At 35.0% G+C, this 26,144-nt stretch overlaps 2 protein-coding genes across 7 annotated transcripts in view; both read right to left on the bottom strand.

Annotated features, from left to right (window-relative positions):
* Positions 1–17,885: 17,885 nt before the first annotated feature.
* LOC136981325 (putative defense protein 1) lies at positions 17,886–19,926 on the bottom strand. Its single transcript, XM_067277645.1, has 3 exons — positions 19,267–19,926; positions 18,150–18,357; positions 17,886–18,041 (listed from the first exon to the last, which is right to left on the bottom strand). Exons 1-3 carry the CDS (start codon positions 19,517–19,519, stop codon positions 17,954–17,956), a joined length of 549 nt encoding a protein of 182 aa, XP_067133746.1. The 5' UTR covers positions 19,520–19,926; the 3' UTR covers positions 17,886–17,953.
* A 122-nt stretch (positions 19,927–20,048) lies between these two features.
* Positions 20,049–26,144, bottom strand: part of Rab14 (RAS oncogene family member Rab14) — a 191,256-nt gene continuing 185,160 nt past the window's right edge. For 4 of the 6 annotated variants that reach the window (XM_067277644.1, XM_067277642.1, XM_067277639.1 and 1 more), the window contains exon 9: positions 20,049–22,392. The gene's annotated coding sequence lies outside the window, so the exon portion shown is untranslated. Of the gene's footprint in view, positions 22,409–26,144 lie in introns of all 6 variants that reach the window. The other 2 variants (XM_067277641.1, XM_067277640.1) reach the window with 2 other exon arrangements.

The raw sequence follows: 26,144 nt of genomic DNA on the forward strand, positions 1-26,144 counted from the left end.
TGGAAAGGACAATGTTGTTCATGTTCTTGTCTGGTGTCGTTTCATAACAATTCTGGGCATCGAGCACCTAATTTGATATCTAAAATGGTAATGACCGTCGGGCGTTGAGAAGGCGGATTTTTCTTTGTCTCGCAACCCCAACTGCCAGAAACCTGACAGGGTATCCATGGTGGAAAAGTATTTGGCTTGCCTAATTAGGCTAAGTGCTTCTTGCACGAGTGGTAAGGGATAAGGATCAGTCTTTATCTTATTTAATTAACGATAGTCTACAACGAGACGCCATGTTTGATCATGTTTCCTCACCAGGAGAGTGGGAGCCGATTAGGGTGACTTTGAATGTTCTATTATACTATGGTCTAAAAGTCCGTCAATGATTTTATTCATTTGTTTCCGCTGTGCATAAGGTATTCGATAAGGTGGCTGATATATGGGTGTAGCGTCACTGGTGCGTATTTTGTGTTCCACGATCTGGCAGTATCCCAAGTCAGTCATTGACGGCAAATACGTGTTTATACTTATTATATAAGTCTAATATAGGTTTCTTTTTGTCCTTCCCTATGTTGGACCAATTGAATAAATGACCAAAATCTTGTTTGTTTAGAATTGTTGTTGAGTGTTGGGTGTTAGTGATGGGGTTGATGTTCAGAGGTTTTGTTTCTTCTACTGCCTTATGAAAAGTTCCAATGCAGTCACCTTTAGATAATTTTCTAGGTTGAGTAGATAAGTTTGCTATTTGAACTGGGACTTTGCTGTCCCTTGTCAATTTGACTACAAAATTGACTCCCACAATATCTTTTCGATTATTTATTTTTGCTTCTATAGCTCCTATCTCACCCTTCCATTTTATTCCGGAGATCTTTGCTGTAACAAAAATCTCTGATCTGGGAGGAATATTGCAATCTGTCACCAACAATACCTGTCGGATTAGTCCCTCTTGGATGGGGCTCGTTAAAACGGGAGGTGTTGTTTTCTCATTTTGTGTGGGTAGTGTATAAACAACTTGGATTGGTTTACCTCTGCGATTTTGTTTTTCGCTTTTCTGGCTTGGCATTATCCTTTCTGCCTTCCGGAAATCTCTTTTTTCTCCTCCTCGAAATACTATTTTCTCCCGTGCCAAATTTATAATGAGGCCTTGAGCTTTGATTATATCTCGTCCCAACAGGCCATCGAACGGATAAGGTATTTGGTCTTCTACTACGTAACATGAGTACGAAAATTGTAAGAGTCCTATTAAGAAGCAGAACTCCATAGCTCCATATGTTCTGATTCTGTGTCCTGTGATGCTTTGAAATAGTACCTTTCTTTCCCTCTGCTCGAATCTGAGTTTAGTTGCTCGTTGAGCAAAGGATCGAGATAAAAAGGTTACCGTGGAACTTGTGTCTATGGCCAATCGAGTTGGATAATCATCGATTGAACAACATAAGCTATTTTCAAAGTTTCAAGCCACTATTCCTACTCCTACTTGAGGTTTAAATTATCTGTGCCTACCGTTGCTGTTTGTATTTTGTGAATTCGTCCGGGAGGAGATTGAGGAACTTATACCATCATTCCTAAATTTCTTGCTATTTCTTCGCCAGCTCATTTTATTGATTCTCCCCTGTGGTACAGGTTGAGGTTGAGATGGGATCTGTCGTGATTGAAATCGGGTTGTTTGTTCACTTGAGCGATTGTTGTCTTTTGCCTTGTGTTTCTCCGCCATAAAAGTTGGGTCGAAAATAACTGCATTCCTCTGCTGGAGGTGGGTAGTATTGTCTTCCTCTATTCGCCGAATGCATTCCTCTCTGCCGACTAATTCTTCCCATCGAATGCATTCCTGTCTGCCACATTGTTCCTCTTGTATTTTAGTTCATATCAATTGTTTTTGTAACATGCACGTGCTATCGTTGCAGTTAGATTGCTATCTGTGTGTTTCACAAGGTTATTAATCATTCTAACTATTATCCCAATTTTCCGACAACTTTGTGATTCTGTCATCTGCTATCTTTCTTTTTCTTGGTAAGTTGTCGCCTTTCATTCTTCCCAAAACACTTATTCGTTTACAATTAAAGTCAATGAATATGAAAATTAGCTAGAGCTGAAAAACGTGTCAGCTTACTGCAAGTTTATGTGCTACGGTTTTGTTTGTTTGTTTTGTAAAGTACTTAATTTTAGTATCTTAGGAAACCGAAACTATAATTAACAGTCGGTGAAACTTTCCGTTAACACCTAACGGGTCACTTTACCGCAGAATTCGAGATTAGTTTGCCAGGCCTGGGCTTTTAAGCGTGACACCGAAAAATTAGTAATAATAACGATAAATATCAAGTCAAGATCAAAAGTTCAAATATATTTAAATTAGCAACTAGAATGTAACTACGTACAAATGTCCAATAATCCAAACAAAATTTATTAACGAAAATCAACAAGTCAACCCGACAATAAAACTCAGCTACTTAGCTTAACTTAATAGTAATTTTCCCTTTGAAATTCGACAATCAAATACTTAGAAACTATGAACAAAATCTCTTACTAATTAAACGTCTATCCGTCACCTCACTATACGAAGAAACTATTTCCTCAATACTTTCGATATCGTCAATCGAACTCCTCTTTAGCACCTTGGATCGTCCAATTATCAATCTGGACTTCTATCAGAAAATACTTCGCTTTCGAATCTAACCTCGCTCTCACAGTCGCCTCGAACACCTCGGTTTGGAAATCACCTCTCCTTCTTCGAGTTAACGTACGGGTTTTATACTGTGAGGTGACGTCACATCTTGAGCTGGGTTAACTTCCTCTTATTTTTACATATACTTAGTTTGCTAACATTAGACTTTGTTCTGGGGCAGCTTTAAGTTTCCAACTAAAGCTTAATAAAGCTGTTTTTACAGAAATATTGTATCTATATCATTTTCTGCGGATGTTTTAAGCACGGCTTTTAATTCAAGTATTCTCTCTCAACTAGGTGATTTGGTGGGGGACTCCCCCCATTTTTCTTTTTCTCTGGGGCGGACTGTTAACTTCCGACAGGGCAGAGATCGGCATAGTGCCGCAAGATTTTTTCCTATGGCAATTCATTGTTTGGTTCTCCGTGAGTTCGTTTTTTCTTCACCACTTGATGTGTGTGTCACGCATCCGTTAGACCTAACAAGAGAGTGGTGGGGAACCTTTGTCCCTTAACATAAACATAAACCCAATACAAAAGATTTGGATAGAACGGATAATAATAGATAAAATAAAAGATATAGAGGGTGCATGAGCGTGCTGCAGTTTCCTTGTCGTTACAAGTTTTAAAAAAAGACAGAAATTACATCTGAATAATGACCTTTAATAATTCAAGTTAAACAACACTGAGACTCCGGAAATTTCAGGGACTTTCTATACTTACCTCCGAATTTCTTCTGTCAAATAGATTACTCCTATTACTAGTTCTGCAGAGTTTCGAAAGCCTTGATATGGCCTTGTATAGAAAACTAGAAGTAATAAAATGAGAACAAAATGACGCGATTCATTTGAAGAGTCACTCAACTCAATAGACTACTATTTAGAAATTTATTAAAACGTAAAACGGAGAAAACACAAATTTGAAAAACAACAAAAAAAGAAAACGTATCATTTCAAATCATCCACGAATTTTAATCACTATAAAGTGAAAACTAGGTTCAGACGAGATCAAAGTCTGAAGTGCATTAACTGAGTCAATGTAAATCACGCAGCAACGATGATTTTTCTGATCACATACTTTAAGGCTAGGTAGCTAGCTTGCAGCTCTGCAGTGATGATGAACGAATTCGGTGCTATTTGTTTTTCCAGGATGAAATCGTAGCAGACAAAGGCTAAGCCAACGTAGTTATCCGATTTAGAGCCATCAGTGTAAATGGTAATTAAATTCCTGTGACTGTTCAATTTCTGCAAAGTGCTGTCTACACGTAATCTGGAGTGCATTCTTCAGGAAAGTGCTTTAAGCTAAGATCTACTTTTATCACAGGAGTGATAAATGGTGATGTATGATGGTATGCCAGAGAGGAGTGTCAGAATCGAGTCCACTGCCCTTCGTTTTGTATGACTAGCTGCATGCGCTCTGGCATGCTAGCGACTAGACTCGCACACAGCCCATCTCCCCGGAGTTTCTCCCACTTTTCATGAACAATTTTCCATAATTCGTCCGGGGAAGACGCTTTTATGGGTTCATCTGTAATTTTAGCCCATACATGTTCTATGGGATTCAAATCTGCACCCCTCCCTGGCCACTTCATCACCGAGATCTGTTCTTCTTCACTGAGCCATTGTTGTGTGACCTTTGCCATGTGGATCGGTGATCTGTCATGAACAAAGGGCACAACAACATCATTCCCAAACATTGCTTGTAAGGATGGCATTAGCCCATTTTGTAAAATATCGATATATTTATTTGCATTTAAATGGCCATCAATACGAATAAGTTCGCCAGGTCCTGCGGCATTCATCCATCCCCACACGCCTGCAAACAAAAAAAAATATGTATTAAATATTGATGATAATTAAGGAAAAATCAAGCTCAAACGCAAAAGTATGCACAAGATAATCACCAACAGGTTAATAAAAATATAACATACGATTTATCCAGGAACAAATGATCAATTAAAAATGACCATTATATTAGTTTAATATAACTAATCAAATATTTTTAGCTTTATACGACATTGAATGGGGAGTTTCTTACTTAGCATACTGTTACGCTCTACATTACCAAACTAAAAATATATATTCAGGCAAATATTCTTAAATATAGCCTTAAACTTTGTAAATTATTATTTTATTTTTATTATTTATTATTAAACTTTTGTAAATAATTTACTGCTTAAAACAATATCTTAAAATCTGAAAAGCATGTGTTTACTTATAAACAGCTTGTCCCAGATACTTTATAAAAGATAGTTACTTGCACACTTATTACTTAATAAATAATTAAAAGCAAAATTATTTTCGATATTTCTCTATGTTAAGCAAAATATAGGCTTTTGGTATTATAGAAATGAATTAATGACAATTCATTACAAATATAATAATCGTATTTTCTCTTTCGATTTTTCATTCACATTTGGGTAATTCTCATATTTTGTAATTTATAGGGAGGTAATTTATAGCAATATTAATATCGCTATAAATATATATATAGAATTTGTGAGTATGTGTATGATTGTGGGTTTGAGTGAATTCATTTTATGTCTGTATGTCATTAAATCAAGTGTGAATCAAGGATACTGCATTTCTGTTGTCATTTCTCTATAATTCCAAATTTATAGGGCTGAGAATCTCATCGAGCAATTCCAATATCCACAGTTTAATATTCCAAGAAACTAATTTTACTTCATAGAATTTCTGTCACCTTCGGATGTTGGAATTGCTAGACTTCACTCTAAACCCTTCATTCGGATTATAGAAAAAGAGAAAACAATTTTAAATCAAGATTTACACATAAAAATATTTTTTCCAGTTGTATTTTGTAATTTCGTTTCGGCTTTTCCTCTTCCTTTTCATAGGCTAATCTTACGATAGTTAAAAAGCTGAGAGGAAATACTATAGTACGCAGTTTTTAATACTATTTTGAATATGCTAATATTTTTTAATGTTTATCTATTTAGTATGTTAAATACAGGTTTTATGTTCTAGTTACAGTGACAATTAGGCTATAAATAGAGAAAATGAAATGTAAAAACTCACCTATGGAAAATCGCCCGCTCTTGTCTACCGGGTGAACATATATGTTATTATGTCGTTGGCCCTTCGGTCTACGGACCCAAATTTTTCCATTACTCCTACTTTGGAAAATTTTTTCGTCCGAAAAACAAACGCTTTCCCACTCGGAGTTCGTCCAATTTTCATGTTGGCGGGCGAACTCCAAGCGGTCTGCGATGTTTTGGGCTGACAAACGTTGTTTTTCGGCCGCTCGTCTGCCAAACAGACCGAATTGTCTGAGTCTGGAAATAAAATACATATATTAATATTACTCGTTTCTTACATTTCTGTATAAACAAGAACATTGTTGATAAAATTTTCTGTATACAAGATCATTAAACTCACACAAAATGATACATTGAAAACATACGGTGTAATTCTACATACCTTCTTTTTACCGTGTCCACTGATACGGGCAAGTCTTGCTCAATTAAATGCTGACGGGCCGTTTTAAATGGATTTTCATTTGCGTTGTTTTTTAATGTCTCGTCCTCCTCTTCTGTAGTGAGGCGGGGACGACCCGATGATTTTTTTGCCGAAACGCTGCCGGTTTCCCGGTTGCGTTTAGAAATATTGATAACCGTACGCGAGGTAACCTTAAACATTTCGGCTATCTCGCGCACGGTTTTGCCCTCCTCCCTGTGCCGAATGATTAATTTCCGGATCTCTTCCGAAGTTGGTCCAGGCATATCGCAATTCAATAATCGTCTGGCTTTCTTTTGTTTCTCTTTTTCTCCGTTGAATGTCGCCTTTTATTTTGCTTATAACTATAAAAATCTTCGATTTCTGACAACTATTTTGATTTTATCGTCTGTTCTTTGTTTCTCTTTTTCTCCGTTCAATGTCGCCTTTCATTCGTCCAACATTGGCCGCCACTTCCGTTCATTATACAAAGTTCTCTTCTCTTGTATTATTCTGTTATCAAACTTATCACATTAACACGAATGACAGGTCGCTTCACTGCCAGGCTATCGAAACTTCACGTTATTATATGAACATATTTCAGTTGATGTTCCTTTTATTACATTATTTCTAATTTCGAATTTTTTTTCTTTTACGGAGTTTATCATTGAACATTATTACAGTTATTACTACTACTACTACTTTTTAAAATATATTTGCATTGTTGGCTCATTGTTTGTTTTACTATTTTTGTATTTTCCGATTAGCTCTGATAAACTAAACTATATTCATCAATCGTTTATATAAGATGTAAACTTGTAGCTGCTTTAAGGTCTGGGATTAAAGTCATTGCCTTATTTTTGAAATTGATAATAATTCTACAGAAAATTATATTGTTTAGATATTAAGGGAATAAATCACAAACTGCTTTTTAAAAATTTCTATCGACTTTAATTTTTCAACTGTTAAGAATTCGCAGTCAGACGAAATCCCATATGTTTTCATATCTCCATTTAAGTTGTGTTATTAAAATATCCATCACTTATTTCATTTCTACTGCAGATAAATACTTATCATTATAAATTAAACAAACAAAACGTAACATAAACTTTCAGTAAGCTGACAGTATATATAATGCATTCCTTAGTTACTTTCTGAATAATGTCAAGAACTGCCGTAAATTCATTTAAGTGATCATGCAATTTTTGTGAAATAATAAAGTATTGGCTAAGAATGAAATAGAGGTCTACGAAAGTTTAATGCATTTTGACAATTTTTAATTCTTCGTAAGTCAAGTGAATCCTTTACCCTTGCCTGAGACGCGTTTGGTCTTTCGGACCCCGTGTTTTTAATATAAAATTATAAATTTTACCTATCGCGTAAAGGAACTACAATTTTACCGTTAAATTATGAGCTTTGCTTTTTTTTAATAGTATAAATTACTTGTGTATTAGCAAAATTACGGTTTTTAATGTTTATTTTTATGTAATTTAATCCAAAAAACGCAAAAAATAATCATGTCAAGTTTGAACTGGCTGTAAATTATTTCAAGTTTCACAAATTGTCATCGAGTTTATTTGTAAATGGAGAACGATGACTCTTTCAGAAAGATTTGTTAATAGACTTCGCGTTACTTCCTATTACTGGAGTCAATAAACGTTAATTGTTTTATGACTCTATTAACAAATTTTTCTCTGGGTTGTAAATCGACTAATTGACAGTTTTTACACATAAGAAGGTTATCTTCAAGACTTAACAGATAGTTTTGTTAGATCTTTATACATTAATTTTATTTTTTAATTTTTTATGTGATATAGTGGCGTATTAGGCTTAACTCGATCACCTAATATCAAAAATTAACATAGCCCGAAATATTATAGTAAACATCAAAATTATTTGCTGGTAGTTTAGACAAAAATGTTTTATATGTATGAAATGAAACAGCCAAAAAAATAATAAGCGGAACATCAAAAAATCGACAATTTACGACATGTTCTCGATTCTGTAAATTGTTCTCTCAACAATATAAAAACTTCACGTAATAATACGTAAAAAATGCATCCATGTCAATTCTTGAATGTTATAAAAATGTAATAAGCAACAATTTTACACTTTTCACAATTCGTATTTTCATAATTTATTTTTTTTATTTTTTGTGGCGTTGATCTGCAACAAAAAGCGTCGTGACGCATCTTAGCGATTTTATTTATAATTACTTAGAATTTAGATCATGCTGTCTTTTAGGTTTGTTTTGTTGTGCAGCAATGGGAAATAAATAGATAATAAATGCAGATTATAATAAAAATTATCTTTAGATGATTAATTTAGATTATTAAATTATAAAAGAACGATTGTCGCGTAGCTGTCATTATTTTATTATATGTAATTTCATAATGTTTAGGGTCTAATTAGTTAACTTCTAGTTGTTTGATTCTGATTGAACGAGTAAGCATCTTCACAAAATTGTCTGGTGGAAAATTGATTGCGATAAGAACTACCCCTTTACGTAAATCAAGATAAAAATGTAAACAAACGTTACATAATCGTTGTTTTCGTCGTTTTTCAGCTCTAATTTAGCAAATTTTCATATTTATTGGCGTTATTTAAACGAATAAATGTTTCGTTAAATGTTAAGAGAACGAGAGGCGACACTTAACGGAGAAAAAGAGAAACAAAGAGCAGACGACAGAATCAAAGTTATCGTTGGAACTCGGGATAATAGAATGTTGTTGGTATTAGCAATGGGATGAATGAAACGAATCTCTTCAATGAAAGGAATACACGGTTACTACTGTGATTTTGACACCCAATTCTAGTCCTTCTCCAGTCCTTCTCCAGTTACAAAGAAAGCCGATGTTAATCGTTGAAACTTGAGATAATTGTAACTGTAATAAAGCACTTATCGGTTTGTTTACGTTAAAAATGAGTGTATTCATACCCTTCTGTAAAGGTAATAAACATTTACTATTGTTGTGACCTTGACTTCCAACTCCGCATTTCTCCAATTACAAAGGAAGCCGATGCCAGGCAGTGAAACCTGAGATAATTTAAACTGAAATGAAACTAGATATGTTTATGTTTTGCGTTTTTCGGATCAAATTGCACTAATGTAAGCATAAGAAACGTTCGAAGGAAGAAAAATTACATAAATAAACGATATAATCGTATTTTCTGATGGCAATAATGCCAAATTTTTATTAATATAATCGCGTTTTTTTTACGAGCTGTAATTACGATTTTTAAGCGTAGTGCTCAACATAATCCCTCTTGAATCATTCCTATCACCCCCCAATAAATCATACAACGGCGCAGTCCATTTTAAACCAATGAGAGCACAAGTAGAAATGATTGACAGGTCAAAATACGTCACTTACGTTACGTGACGTGACGTCACGCAGGTGAAAACCATTTTGCACTCGACTGTACATTAGGCTGTTTAGCGAAAATCTACAGAAAGACCAGGGATGCACGTTTTGAAAATGTTGCACATGCGCCCACACATAGGTTTCCAGACACTGGCGCTAACTACATATCATCAGACTACAGTTGATCAAAGTGAAAATTAATGTTTCAAAATTAAAAGTAATCGGATATTTTGTGTGAAAAAGAAACACAAACAAACAGAGGTTCAAACGATTTCACATTAAAAATTCAAATTATGTTTCAGATAAAGATTCGCTGTGCAAAGTCTTTTGTAAGTAAACGGGTTGTCATTACTACTGTATGTATTTCTATTCCGAATTAAGTCAGCCGATGACAATTGTGTAAAAATCGGCCGTCTTTGCATCCACACCAGCAGTGGCGCAGACATTAGAACGTCTTGTATAAAAGGGATTTTGTGGAAAGGGTTAGTTGTGCAATAGCGACTGGTCGCTATTGTACATATACTAGTCAATTACCAAGTAAATTGATAGCCATGTAAATAGTATTTAAATGTACCTATACGTAGGTATTTTTTATTTATTTTTATTGTTTTTTACGATGTTAGACATATATTCAGGCATTAGTTTTATTTTATATCATGTATAAACCTAGCACAGAGCTTAATCACATATCATGCGAGTGTTTGCCTCAATTCAGACAGAGAATTGTTGAACATAATTTTAAAAAATGTAATTTCGTAACGAGAAATAGATGTATAAACTCAAACGAACTGAGCTGATTTATATGAAAACAGAATCCAAACAACCATGACATAAGCGATCAAGCGATGTCAAACATTCATGTGATGAAGAAAACTTAATGAACTAACATGTGTTCAGCTGCTTAAAAGGTTAATAACAATTAAGAATAAATAAACAAATGCCAATTATCAAGTCAAATACATTGATGCATTTTATTATCATTTACTCGATTTGTGAGTTTCATCTGCAGAGAATTTCCATATTCAAAGCGTAAAATTAATCTATTATTGTACAATACAGTGCATACTTCATTACTTACAACGTGACGATTTTGCTTTTAAAAGAATGCTACATTTATTTCCAAATTGTGTCACATCTACAAGAGTCAGAGTCAAAGCTCGATTTTTCCGATTCACATTCTAAACATTACAATCGGTTCGTTGGCGTCGACCCGTGACCTGACGGGGCTGCAATTTGAAAAATTTGTAGACCTATAAATTTCCACTGTCGTCCGTCCGCTGTCTTAAGGAGGATGCACACATGCGGCGCGGCAAAGAAAAGCGGTGTCGCAAACGCATCTTCGCCGCGCGGCAGCACGACCACACAAGCGGCAATCCGCTTACATTTCGGCGCACGCGTTCAGTATTCAAGATGGCGAACGATATCGACACTCCGCTATCCACGTGTTTACAAATTTTGTTTTGTACGGCTCGTTTTATTTAGCTAGAAGATTTCGTCGAAGATTCGAATGAATATTTTGGATTAGAGATATCGTATTGGCAAGAATCTTGCCGAGATATTTTGTTGGATCGATAAAGAACTGATGTACAAAATAGGCTTATTCTTCGATTAAGATCTCTCGATTAAGAATACTATTTCGAGTAAGATTCGGTTGTTTTGTTCTTTGAATTAAATAATATATGATTACTGTATGTGTAGAATTTGTGTTAAATTTATTATTCTTTCCTCTTTATTCTGATGTTAGTTATCTCGGTTAACCACGTCGAACTTTCCGCCATTAAAACACCACGTGATTGTATTTTCTCACGTGACTGCCAGACGAAATGTTATTTGCTGATAGAAACGCGTCTCGGCGGCGGCCGCCGCGAAAGATGAATTCTATCTTTCGCGGCGAAAGTTGGTCGAATTCTGACCAACTTTCGCGGCATGAGATAAGCGGCACGAAACAGACCTCTGCGGCAAGAAAAAGTGACGTCATTCTGTGCTTTTCCTTGCCGCGCCGCATGTGTGCATCCGGCTTAAGTTTTTCTTTGGTAAGGATAAGCTTGGCGCTCGGGGGAGAAATGTGGAAAACAGTAGCGAGGTTGAGGCCAAAGTTTTAAATGCGAAAACGTGTACGTCGGACGTTCGGCGTCGCTTTCCTGTAAGCCTAGAAGTTTGGCAATGGCCTTTGAAATGTCGAGCATGATTCCATTGACTTTGCAAACACCATGGTCAAACTTCTAGGTTTACAAGAAAGTGGCGCTGAACGTCCGACGTACATGTTTTCGCGTTTAAAACCTTGGCCTCAACCTCGCTAGTAATACAGACAAAAATCTTGTAAGTATCGCTTCGCTAATCTTTACCAAAGGAAAACTCCTACAAAAAATTTTTGCACATCTGTTAATATTAAGTAGTGAAAATTTTAAAATTTTTTAAAATTATTATTATTGTGATTTAATAATGAAATTAAGATTAAAGAATGTTGAATTTCGTCAGGTAATTTATAAATTAATTGAAGACACAGACTGTCTAAAAAATTTGGTAACCACCATTTAATAGTTTGAAAAAAAGATTCGTCACCAGGAGGAGGCTACAGAAATTACATTTTTCCAGCGCATTTCTCCAGTAGATATAAAGGCCCGAAAATCCCCAAATGGAAACGATGAACAGGAAGATGGCTGTAAGATCTACCAATTCCAATTTTAACTTTATAATTTTAATTGGATGTTTTTCAAAGGAATGTTTTTAAACTTGACAGCCAAGTAGCCTAAAGGGGAAGGTCAAGTTGTCAAAGATTTATGTTCTGGAACACGTGAATTGAATAAATGATGGTTACCAAATTTTTTGGACAATCTGTGTCTTCAATTAATTTATTAAAGGATGTGTTTATACGAAATTGATTTCTCTGTTGTTTTTTTTTATTTAAGGTGATAGTTATAAAACCATTTTAGTTGCAATGGTTTTAAAACTATTTTCTTATTTGTTTGTTCGAAACCGTGTGTTCTTTTTCTTGTTTTGTTTGGTGTCACGATTTGGCGAATTTATACACACTTGTCAAATTCGTCTATTTAATCCATAATCTTTACAGAGACGCGTTTCGGGCTTTCGCCCCTCTTCAGTCTGATATGTACAGTACAGTACATTACGTAACAGACTGAAGAGGGGCGAAAGCCCGAAACGCGTCTCTGTAAAAATTATGGATTAAATAGATGAATTTGACAACGACAAGTGTCTATAAATTCGCCAAATCGTGACACCGAACATATAGGTTTACTAACAAGAAAATAGTTAAGTTTGAATAATCATTTATTATTATATATTATAGAAAAATAAATAACGAATGAATTTCGACACCAGTGAACGAAATAAAAAAATCGTAAAAAATTATTTATGTATATACAAATTGAAATTGACAAAATCTTCTTACAATATGATAATGAACCCCTTTTTTCAAAAGGTACATTAAGTTTCTTATGAACCCGCAATATTCAAAGTAAAAAATATTCCTGAACAATTTTGAAACTGTGTCTTTTACTTATAATCGTTAGTCTTACGTTTTTGAATAGTTAAATTTTAATAATAAACACTGAAATCGAAGTAAGTTATTTGTTACAAGTCGAAATTAACACTAAGAGCGATTTGGGACAATGTACCGGATATTACATTTCACAGGTAGAAGTTACCATCGATAATGCGTAATTTTAGTCGGTTATATAATATAGAGCGACTCCAGTTTATAATATAAAATTTTTAAAACACCGGGTAAACATTTGCGTGGAGGAACCGTTACAAATATATTAGGCGGAGCGAGCAAAAAGTTGGAAACACACCGTTTCATACCGTCCGTTTAATCTTGTGGAAAAGGAAATTATTAGATACGAGAAAGATACAAAAATGGATAAAATTATTTTAAAAAATCCAACGTCTAAGTAATGGTCACGACGTCAGACGTGGGTGGTTTGAAACGAAAATAAGATACAATAGGCTTATTTTGGCAGCCTGGTTATGCATGGGGATTCCATCCATATATTACCGTTTAGAAAAAAAAAATTGTAAAATTGCCCGTGAAATTTCACCAGGTCGAGTGTAAATCATTCCCAAGGAAAATACATATTTGATGGGTTTATATTTTTAATCGTTTCGTCTCTGACTCCGGTGTGTTTAAATACTTAGTATTTCCGTCAACGTATCATCAAAAAATGTGAAAAAATATATCACCCGTATAAAGATTGCGCGCGTAATGTTCCGTCCGCCACTGTAGAGGATTTTTCGTATTAATTTCCTTTATCAAGACGTTTTAAGGAGAGTAAAATACGTATAACAGAAGGTAAATTTGAATAAAAAAATTTTACAAAATGCATATGGAGTTATCTCTATAATTATTCCTTTACCAATATAAATGCAAGTTTTGAAATGAAACTTTATTACGGTAGACGTACGTACACAGAAGCAAAGGCCTTTCCATCCTGGAGTACTAAGCGGGTGACGCCACCATTTAATCTCCAGCCGCGGTCAAATCACCCGAAAGTCCAGTCTCTGGTTCAGGCCAAGTTTTTTCGTCACTTTTAAGCTTAGAACGGCCACCGCCAAAAGGAGCCCGAAAGGATTTTTGGTGTTATTCCATTAAGACCAGGCCGAGGGGTGTTTCCAGGCAGGTCTTTTATGGGAGACCCAGCCACCGTTGTCGATGGTTTTGCACGGTTTATCGAAAAAGTCGCCATTACAAAACCGGAAGGTGCTGCCTTCTTAATTCGTTTAAAAAGTTTCCGGAAAAACCCAACGGTTTCCCGTCCGAGACACTCGCGCACGTAAATACTCGGGCGCCGCCCACATGACGGAAAATAACTTGGGAAGTTCGGGCCCCACATCCGATTATCGAAATTTTTCCGGATTTGACAACGAATAGAAAATCACATTTAAAAATATCGTATACGTAATAGTTCGTATTTGTAAGGAAAATATAAAAAACCAATTCACAATCGTCTGGGGAAGAGCGGCGTTGCCCCGGTCCCAATAATTCTCCTCGCCAATTTCCGATCAAAATGCGCGCGTCGTTTACTTATGTTAATTACTCGTAATTAGTTCTTAAAGCGACTTTTATCCCAACGCTTTGGAAACGGGCCCCAGAATTTACCCGGTCCGAAGCATTTCCTCTCCGCCTTCGTTTCCTACGAATTCCATAATTACAGACTGCGTTTCTAGACCAACCCCGGGCTCCAGTCATTGGGTGGCCGCGTATTTTAAAACGCGTCTCGACACGGGTCTATTGGCCAAATTATAATGATTGCGGTATTTAATTATAAAGGCGACGAAACTTCTTCACCCGCTTAAAGCGGACGGTGGAGCGGTCATGGTGGCAGCCTACCGCTCCGGATCCCCGAATCCGATAAATCTTCGGGGATTTTTGGGAAGTGGTCCGTCCAAATATGTCGAGCCCCGTCCTCATTTTAGGCCTGGCCGATCCCATATTGGGCTTGCTAAAAGAAGCCCTCTTAGTGGCCACAGGACGGAGTTAAAAAACCCGCTTAAAGCGCGCCGTTTTATTCGAAACTGTCAGCCTTATCGTCACTAGATGGCGTTACTACTTTCCCCGCTAAGCACCACTGCCCCGTACCCACACCGGAAACGCGATTGAAAGCGAAAACGTGGCCGATACTTCAGCCCTTATAACGCCGATCTTTGGTAAAATGCCACCGGGCCTTTAAAATAAAATTAATGATTTCTACGTACGTATATACGTGCGCGCCTGTAGCAAAGTACACGCCGCACGCGTGGTCACCGGAAATTCCATTAAACCACATTAAGATAGAAGAATGGTTAAAACCAGTCGCGCCGCATTGGCCATTTGGTCACTTTCGATAATTTTTATAATTTAAATTAAACGATTTTTCGGCCGTTTGCCCGCGTTGGCACCCGCGGGCCTACGTTACGTACGATGCCGTTTGGCAACGTTAAATCCCCCAGGAAGAGAATTTCTCCGCCCTTTACCGATATTCGGGCCGAAGAGTTTGTTTAGTTTAGTTATGGCAACGCAACACGGGCGATCTGCCTAGGAGAATGCCTTCCGGAGTCTTTTAAAAAATAACCGGCTCCTGTTCGGGCGTTACAGACGTGGAGAAGACCCGGAAAACTCCACGCGGCCAGCCCGCACCAACCCACCACCGAACTCCCAAGTGTTGGGGAGCGAAACCGCTCGGCCACTGGTGGGTCACGGGCCGAAGAGAATTTTAAAACAAGGATTCGGGTCTACGATCGTCTATAAGATTCTCGAATGTCTAATTGTTCTCCATTCCAACTTCTTTGTTCATTGTTTCATAAAGTAACGATATATGTTAAGTGTCGTCCGTAAGTCACGAGATGCCGCAATTACGCTTTCGTCCTAACCGAATTTCCGATAATCCGTCCTAACGGTTTAAGAATCGATTACCGTCAGACCCCGATTATCCCAGGTCGGGCGGTGGACCGCGGCCGTTTCTGATTAAAAACAGCGAAATATAAAAAAGGCCGAAAGTTTCTTTTGTGATTGCACTACGGGAACAATTAGTGAGCCCACTTAAGGACGTGCCCGGTTAATCGAGATTCTACTTTATTTCTGTTAGGTTAACGAAACCGTTTCCGAACGTTTTCGAAAATTTTCATTAACGAAAACTTTTGCCGGCGTGTTATTTGGCGTCTTAATCAAGTGTCTTTGGAACGACGGAAAGTCCACGTAACTTACCTATGAACTCTTGTCCACCGGAATTTGTCAGCTTCTAAATCCCGCCAATTCTTTACTCGAGAAAACGTTGGCGAAAAGACATCGGCTACCCGTTATTTAAGACCGGCCCCGGGAATAAATCGCGGCCCACCTCTCAGGTAGCTTATTTATAAAGGAAAAGTAATCATCGATGCGTATTTACGCGTTGTGGCGTGCCTGACACCGTATTTTTGTCCTACGGAAGGATGCAAATATAATTTTTATATTAGTAATTACAGTCGATGCTAAAATAATATACCGAAGACAACTTTTTTAATCTGGTAATTACGGACCGGGTTATAATATGGATCGATTGGGAAATATTCGGTAAATTTAGAATAAATAAATAACGTATTTTTCCATTCCCGACGACAATAGGGCGAAAACGTCATCCCGTAAGTTTTAATACCCGTCTTAACGTCTAGGCATTTCTTGGCTACAGGCTTTGCGCAATATATTCGGTAAAAATCTTTGTAACGGATATCGAAGTTGTAAGCCCGAAATGCCTAGAACGGGGGTATAAAGTATACGGGAGGACTTTTTCGCCCATTACTCCCGGTGGTCGAAAATGGAAAAGTACGTTATTTACTTTCGTAAATTTACACAGTATTTCCCCATCGATTAGTTTGTTTTTTTTTCCTTTTCGGATATTACGCGGAAAAATATCTAATATACGTTTAAACCGCGGCATCTTTAAGCGGAGAAAAACTTTTATCGGAAAGTAATAAAATTTCGACATAGAAAGAAAATAGGTAGAGCCTGGATATTTAAAGTCTCTCTTTCCGCAAATGCTTTCTCGCCGGGCGTGGGCGGCGTGGAAGAGTGGGAAAATGGACGTCGACACATTCTTACGTGCCGTTAACGACCGAATTTCTTCTCGTTGACCTTCTTTCGGTTCGACAGAGGAAAACACAATGCACTCCTGTCGGATTCTTCCCGGAAACGACCGGGCGGCTAACCCGCGTACGGACGCGGCTCTACTCGGCAGGTAATTTAAGAATTCGCCGCCTTTATTTAACCAGACGTAAAACTTTCTTATTAATTAGTCACTACCCCGGCGCGTTTCTCCCGCCGAAAAACGGAAATGTCGAATGTCGTTATTGTATTCTCCCCGGCATTAAAAAGCGCGTTTAACACGGGAAGAAACTTCCTCCGCTTTAAACCGATTTCCACCCGTCCCGTCCCTTCTCGCCTCCTATTTATCGCTTTTATTACGAACTTTTCCATTTTGTACCGATAGAAGTTTCAATAAAATACGATTCGTATTTAAAAAACACAAATTGCGAAAAAACCAATTAATATTAAAAATGAAATTCGTTACAATTTCCGATTTCGTCGACTCCTACCGACTCGGACCGGCCGATTCCGCACTAAATTCGGTCGGAAATATTGAAATTAATAACTTAATTTTTAACCGTGAAAAATGTGGGAATTTATATTAAAAATGAATAAAAGAGCGCTGCATTTATTATTTTAATTAGTTGTTATCCAAAAGTCGGCAGAATAACCGTTAGCCACGTGGCGGTCGATGGAAATATCCGGTTCTTTCCCTCCGATACGGAAAAAAGGGGACATATTTAAGAGAATTTCACGATAAATATTACGACGATTCGGTAGGCGGTTAAACTGGTGAGCGGCCGAATAATTAAGCTAGGACGGCGGGCGGTGGCAGCGCTACAGATCCAAGACTAATTATCGCCTCGTCTCGTTTTCAATTTATTAAACGCATGGATAAATAACAGGCCAAGTAATTTCGTTGCGGACGGAGGAATTAATAATAATATCGGTAAGCCGCATTGCCTACCAGGCCGGCCACTTGTCCGGTGTAGTACAGCGACTTGGATCGAAGAACGGTGGCTCTGCGAAAAACGACCATTGCATTTTAGTTAATTAATATACGTGGCACGCAAATAAAGCCGAGACGATTGACCGGCGTAAAATTTCCTACTAAAAGTAAAAATACTTACACGAAGACGACGTTTCCTTCCGCTTTGTCTTTAGGAGGAGTCCAAATTAATATAACGTGTTTTTTATCCCTTCCGTCCGAATGGGTTATCGCGGCGCACGGTAAAATTCCCGTTCCCTTTCCTTTGATCCAATTTCCTATGCGTTCTCCCGTGTGGGGATCGACGGCTGCCACTAAAAATCCCTTGAAAGGAGCTCCGTAGATCTCGACTAAATGAAAAGAAACATCGGACAATATAATTTAATTGTTCTCCACGCCGGTGGAGTTTCGGGGAAACAGCAAAATTCCCAGTGGTCTTTATTTTCGTTTTAAGTTAAACGACGTTTAAGCCGTAAAACAATTTTACCGACAAACAATGAATCTGGATAATTCCTTATTGTCGACGTCTGGCGGTGCAGAACATCTCCTCCCTGACTGTTCCACTTCCGAATCCATTAAGCCAATTCCAGTTTTAAAAAATTAGCGCTTCTATCCGCGGAAAAAACCGAGTAAAACTTTTACAATCGAAAAAGTGAAATGAGTCTACTTTTCGTTTCGATACGCGACATACTTTAATAAGATTTAAATTGACCCGGTTATCGGAGGCCTTTCGTTTTCTATGCTGGGAAGATAGGATTACGGCACTTCCCTATTGTATGAATATCAATCGCAGCCTAAAACCGGGCCTAGTTCCATTTTTATTCTTTTAAATAGACAGTTCTAGGCCCCGGGATGTAATTATCAATCTTAACATTTTTTAAAAAATTACAATTACTAGACCACGCTCTTGTATTAAACTTTTATCCAGAGTATTCTTGCATTTTAACTGGAACGTTTATGACAATTAACGTAACCGTAATACAAATTTTACATTGAAAAATGGTTCGTATTTGGGGCACGTTTGACATTCTTTAACGCGTTAATGATAAGAGGAACCGCTGTAAAAATGAGAACGCGTTACGGAGATTCATTATCTACTTTAAATATGCGAAACATCCAAATACATTTACCGACCGGGCCGTGCCTTTTATCGGCCTTTGACCGGATAAACGATACAGTACTTACACTCGGAGGATAACGTTTAATTTACGATAAATGGGTAAATTAATAATATTTGGGAGAATGCTTAAACGGCTTACCTTTGATGGGTTGCGGATTTTTGTAGGAATATTTATCGTCTGAAGCCACGAAGACGTAAGGAGACTCTGCCACAGGACTGGGAGATGTTCCGGCGTGTCTGGGTAGGAGAGAATCGCAAGCTTCGGCCGGTGCACCGTCGGGGAAGCTGTAAGTGAATTTAAAACACGCGAAAAATAACGCTGTAGCGGTTAATCTTCGCACGAAACCCATGGCTTCAGCACCAACTGCTCGTCTTACGTGTGCCTGTCCCATTTTGCAGTTTGCCGCTCCGCCAAACGACCAATGATGAGAAAAGACGAAACTTTCCGCGCTCCTTTACCTATTTCCCAACTACAAACTTTCACTTCGATTTACACACTTAATACCTCTCGGAAAATTAATCGACTGATTAATAAATGACGTCGTTAAAGCGCGACCAGTTATTATCTGTTTTAATTGTCCACACAGAATAGCTTAAATAAAAAAAATAGATCATTGTCTTTCTAGTGTGTATTATTAATCCGTAGATAAAGGAATTCGGACCTGGTCTGACTACTTTTACGATCAGAGTTTATAAATCTATAAATAGGAAAATAATTTAGATCATCTGTAATTTAATTACTACCTCCTTTCAGTGTTTTTACTTTATACAAAGATAAGTCTTAGAAATCTATAAGAAAGCAACGTTTTTATAGCATACGTCGTCCGAATACTATTTTAAACACAATTTATAGATTAATACTGAATTATATCAGAATGGAATTTTATCCTCGTTCACAACCAATGAATAATAAACAATACGTAGTTAGACAATTTTATTTCTAGGAAATGCTTCTGTTCTGATCACATTCATTCTGACACTTTGATGGTTTTTCGTTATGGATATTATACACAAGTTCGATTAACATGAAAGAAATTACAAATACCGGGAAGGAGGAGCTAAAAGTTCTATGGCGGCTACGATAAAAAAAGAAAAATATTTACGAAATCCGTTCTACATTATAAATCACTAAAATTTCTTAATGGATTAACATTTTTAAAAAATCTCGTTTTTAATTATAAGTGATTTTCATTTAAGATAATTCTAAATTCAGTATTTTATTTCCTGTTTATAAGCAATAGAAGAAACAATTCTTTACCAATAACAAAATCATTTCTACATTTTGTTTGCTTCTTTTATTGTTATTTAAAGTATGATATTCATTCACCAATCTGACAATTTTCAAAACTTTCACACAGAAGAACAATAATTATTCTCAATTTGGAATATCTGTTACACAGTAGATCAAAAATTAATCACTGTGCTCTGTTAATTATCAAAATTTAAACACGTACATAACAGAAAATGCTTATTACTTGACGCTTGTTCGTATATATTACACAATTTAATTTTTCTTTTTAAATTAAGTGTGATAAAGAGTTAATATACATAAACACAAACGTTCGTTCACGCTCTAAAATACACCGACAAATAGATATATTAAACATCGTTTTGCTCATAAGAAAAATTTCCATAAATATATCACCAATACAGAAATCTAATGTATACTCTATATACTAACCATAGCTATATTTTTTGATAAAATATGATTTATTAATGATATAACAATGTTATTGATAAGGGTGTAGGGATTAAGTTTTTTTTTATTCTTCCTCCTAGACGTAGACTCACTCGACTACGAGCTAACTGTACATATTTTCTAAGTTTCCGTTTAAAAATAACAGTAATATGATTTACAAGTCGAATTAATAACAGTAAGCTTTATATTTACAATTCTAAAAATGCCAGTTGTATAGATTGCACATATTACCTGGCAGGAGTTCAAATCTTTGTAGCAATCATAAATTAATGTGCATTTTATAAGTGCATAAATTTTCCTTAACAATTACAAAACTAAAAGAGTCAAGATGGACAGAAATAATAATATATCACAAAATATAAATATATTTGACCTACTGTGTAATAGAAGTTCTTCAAAATAAACTATGAAGTAATGTGTATAGACTATATAAAGCTATATTTTTTAAACAAAATGTTTAAACAACACGTGCAAATTATGATAAAATTTACATGTCACAGCAACTTTTTTGGCATTTTTTCTTCGGAATTTTCAAGTACCAGCTGCTATTCTTTCTGTTTCTTATATAAAAAGATAGAAGCAATAGAATGTGCTAAATAACAATTACAGATAAATTTTCAAACAATCTTTAATAACTCAAAAAAAAATAAAATTTGAAAAATTATAAAATTTACAACTCTAAGTTAATCAGTTATTGGAATTGTTGAAGTAAAAAAATTTACCATATTTGAAGCAATAATTAAAAGTCAGTTTTTCTTCCCAAACACGAATGATTTAATACAACTTTTCAAATCTGTAGACACAGTTTTCTGCATACAACTAGAGTAGAAAATTTTTCACTATCTACTCTTTTACATATCATACATATTTGGAACAGTACAGTAAATCCACACTACTGTACAAAAAGCAGTTTATATTACTGAATACAGTGAGCCTGACTATCTATTATTTAGTGTAGAGATACATAGAATAAAATTACTACTGAAGGAACATATACTATCATTATAGGCTGCACTTTTAGCATTACACTAAAGCAGCTGGGTTAAAGTGTAACATTTATAGAACTCTCAAAATTCAATAAGAAAAAAAACCCCGAATATTTTCTAGGAAGAAATAATTTTTTGATATTTTTATATTTTATTTACTTGGAGAAATATGGTAATTTTTTTCCTTCTTTAATTAAATTTTAAATATGAATTCAGAAAACCCAATTTAACAGATATCTAATATAAATTAGCAATCCAGGATTTTAAATTTGCAACTGCCATATCAAATCTTTGGGAAAAACATCACTTAGCAATAAATCATGTGTATATTTTCTTTGTGAGAATAGATTTGTTCTCTGAAAGAATTGGATTTCTAAAAATTTACATCATAAATATTTACTCACATTATACATTAACTATCAGTTTTTGTAATTTAAGATACAAATGGATATGTCACATGGAGAAATCAAGGATTCAATTTATTGTTCCCTGCAGCAGAAGACTGGTCCGGTGACCACAAAAGACAATCGATGCATTCATTCCAATCTAGTGCTCACATGTGGAATCCATTCTTATCCTTCTGGAGAATAGAAATCCTTCAGTTATTAATAAAATCTTAATCATTTACACTAAATATACAATCTCAAATATTCATTACTTATTATATATACATTATTCATTAAAATAAACAAATATATTCCCTGTATTAAATATAGTATTGCCATCGTTTTCTTACACTATAATTTAAAGGACAAATTAAAAAAATGGGATTTTTCCTATTATAATTTACTAGGTAGCCTGACAGTTCAATGAATGTTAACTTACTTAGAATTTTTAAAAAATTTTAAACAGCAGACAAATTTATAAAACAAGTGTCAATGAAATTACTAAAAAATTTAAAATAAATTTAAATTTGATTATCTTTTGCGTGAAACAATACTAAAACAATTTTTATAGTTACATCGCAAAATATTTTAAAAAAGTTGTAATTAATTTTAAAAATTGTAATTAAGGATTAAAAAAATGCAGGCAAAATTAAATAATTATTAAAATAATTAGAAAAGCAAAAAGTAAATTAATACTAAATAAATTAAACCAAAAATTAATTGAAACTAAAAATTACAATTAAATTTAAAAATAATAAAAATGCTGGCCTTTATGTCAAAATCAAAACTAACTAAAATCAAATGAATTGAAAATGAAAACATTTTTAAAAACCATGTAAAAGTTGTTTTGAAATTTCCAAATTGTAAATGAAATTAATATTTTAATTTATATTATTTGTGTGTGATAGTAACAGAGCATTTTGCTTCTAATATATATACAGATAAAAATTATTCAAAATAATATAAAAAATTAAACTAAATCTGTATATCTATATTCTGTATATAACCAAAGGTCAAAAATCAAACTTAAAGAATAGTTGCTACAGGAGCAAATGAACAGTTGTCTCTTCAACTTCAAGTCTGAATCAAAAGTGAAGTCTTTTTGTATTTCCTATCCCTACACAAAGATTATCCTTCCCTTTTGTTAACCCTTACATGAATTCATGCAGAGTCCACAGAGAAAGTTACCAGGTGGTCTTTTCAAGGAATGAATTGTAGACCCCACAGGCAACCCAGTGTGACCTACTTACACGCTGCTTCTTTGTAAAGTGTTGGTTTCGGTTTCGATGGGGACAGAACATTTTGCTTTTAATATACAGATATTCACATTTAATACATAAATTTTATTTAATCTGTCTTTGTTAGAAGGGTACAAGAAATGTACAAAAGTGTGTCAAAATTGGAAGATCAAGAAGAAATTTTAGTAATATCTGGGCTACCAGATAAGCAATACAAATGATTCATTGCAAACTGGTTCAAAGATTATTTCACAAAATGTTAAGTTAGCATCATATTTGTTTAATGAGCAAAATATGAACTGTCCACTCACTAACCACAGGTTTATTAACAAGTTGAATCCTATGTTAAAAAAAAATATTAGGCCTATTACAATCAAGTTCAAGATTATTTAAGATTTTCAATATTAAGAATCTCTCTTTTGTGTTTTCAGGAAGAACTGTTAAAAGACTCATACAGATGAAATCTATGATGCCTGATAAAAAAATTTGGAAGAAGGAAATCAATGATCACATAGGATTGATCTTTCAGCATAATTGTCCATATCAATGTATACCCTTCAATATATCAGAAGAACAGAATAAGAGAGTGGCATGAGTCAAATGTCTGAGTGAAATTTTACAAAAACAAACATCATTCTTACAAAACCAAATCTGTTCATCAACTTTTCCAGATTTCCAACATCAATTGGCATTTTGCAATACAGTAAAAGGAAAGAGCAATTATTTATTGTGACATAGTCACAATACCAAGCTGCAATTTTTAATCATATTTTTAATTTATTTTTGGTATTGTTAGAAAGGTCTTGAATGGTACTTTTCAACTTATATTTTTTTATTTTTTATTTTACTTCTATGCTTATTTTATTCAAACCTCCAAAAAAGCCTTAGTGTTTTCAATGGCACCATATAATAACTCATCTGAAAAGCTTTAAAACAAGACCTTAGCAGATGAAAAAGTGGTCTGTTTATTCTTGGACATACTGGGAAAGAAAATTAAAAGATTTCTTTTTGTACAGTAACATTAATATATGTTTGATCAAATTGTCATTAATTTCATTTTTACTCAGAATAATTATACCAAAACAAAAACATCTGAGATGTCAAAAGTTTTTACTTGGCACAATTTTTTTACAATTTAGATGACATTCAAAATTTTTCTTAGGAGTATTTCTTTGGTAAAGATAAACTTGGCACTTGAAAGCAAATTGTAAAAGACAATAATATAGATAAAAATCTTGTGGGTACTGCTTCTGATTAGCTTTGTGCTGTAATAAGCACAAAGCTAATCGTTACCAAAAAAAAACTTAAAAAATTTTGAATGTCATCTAAATTGTCATAAGTTTTTTACTTGGTACAATGTTTTTACATCTCAGATATTTTTTGTTTGGATATCAATTGTTTAATAATTGTATTACTATATCAAGACATAACCAATAACGTATAATTCAATAGGCGCTTGGCGACTACACGCCCAGCCAACAAAAAGCATCACTGACCAACACACTGCCAATTGACACTTTCAATACACCATTTAGAAAAATTGTTATAAAAAGTTTTAATTAGAATAAATTTGAGCTTTTCTTATTCTAAGTAATGTTTTAAATAAAATTCATTTTGAGAGAGCCTGGAGCTGACAATTTTCGCTGATTAAATAAAAAAAATTGTTAAAACTCTTCCCACAATTATTAAATGCAAAGGATACAATTGTATCTTTCACCCAGGAGTAACCTCCTTTTCCAAGATGTGGCTGAACCTTTCAATTGTAATTAGCCTATATTCAGCCTATTTGTAAATAGCTTATAATAAACAAACAGGTATTGTTTTTGTAACTGAGTTGTCTTATGCCTAATTCATCTCCATCCCAAATCCGAGAGCCTACACACGACTGCTCACGCAAAACAAACTTAATGGCTATCGAGGTTTTTGTGTTTGTCCTTAAAGATGCAGTAGTGTCAGTCCTGGCGACTTTGTCATTGCTGACGTGATGTTGACCCTTAGGTCCCATGATGCGGAAGCAAAGGGGATTTCACACATTGTCAGAATTTGTTTCAATGCATTTGTTTTGTTTTATCCTTACAAGTATAAAAAGAAATCAAACTGAAATAGCTCTATCAGATATCCCCCGTGAACTTTGACCCAAAAGTTCACAATAACCTCTCTGATAATGAGAAGACTTAAGTTTAAAATGTGAACTTTCTAGATCCAGTAGTTTGTTCTCTTTCTTTATCTAACACTGCAGATGACCATAAAGAAAAAGAAAGTACAGGTTTTTTGGAAATTTTTGAGTTTTCAATTGCTTATATTTTGGCAACCACTTAATAGAAAATGCTTGAAATTTTGCACACTACCTAAGAAAGCAATTACCATTTGAATGAGCTATTTGGAATTACTTTAGACATTTGGGGTAGAAGTGGAAAGTCTGATTCCTGTATATATAGTCAGTCAGTGACTTTTTACTTGACAGGAGTCACTGCCATGACTCAATAATACCAATATTTTTCTCTGAATTAGAAAGTAATAATAAATTTTGATAATATGTGTATATTAGATATATATTAGTGTGTCCCTTATTTTTCGAATATTTTTTTTTTCTAGCGCATAGGGCCTAGTTTTGTTTATTTTACCCTTAAATACTCCCACAATAAATTTCAGCTCATTTTGAACACTAGAACCCGTGCCAACTTGCATCGAATCATTTCCATATGTAT

This window comes from Centruroides vittatus, unplaced genomic scaffold (assembly GCF_030686945.1).
Source record: "Centruroides vittatus isolate TY-2023 unplaced genomic scaffold, ASM3068694v2 contig_751, whole genome shotgun sequence".
NCBI lineage: Eukaryota > Metazoa > Arthropoda > Arachnida > Scorpiones > Buthidae > Centruroides > Centruroides vittatus.

Excerpts from the sequence above, each read along its gene's own strand:
- LOC136981325 (XM_067277645.1), bottom strand. The coding sequence starts at position 19,519 with ATGGGACAGGCACACGTAAGACGAGCAGTTGGTGCTGAAGCCATGGGT. Across the intron at positions 18,358-19,266 it reads AAATCCGCAACCCATCAAAG|TCGAGATCTACGGAGCTCCT; the intron begins GTAAGCCGTTTA and ends CTTTTCATTTAG. Across the intron at positions 18,042-18,149 it reads GAAGGAAACGTCGTCTTCGT|AGCCACCGTTCTTCGATCCA; the intron begins GTAAGTATTTTT and ends CGTTTTTCGCAG.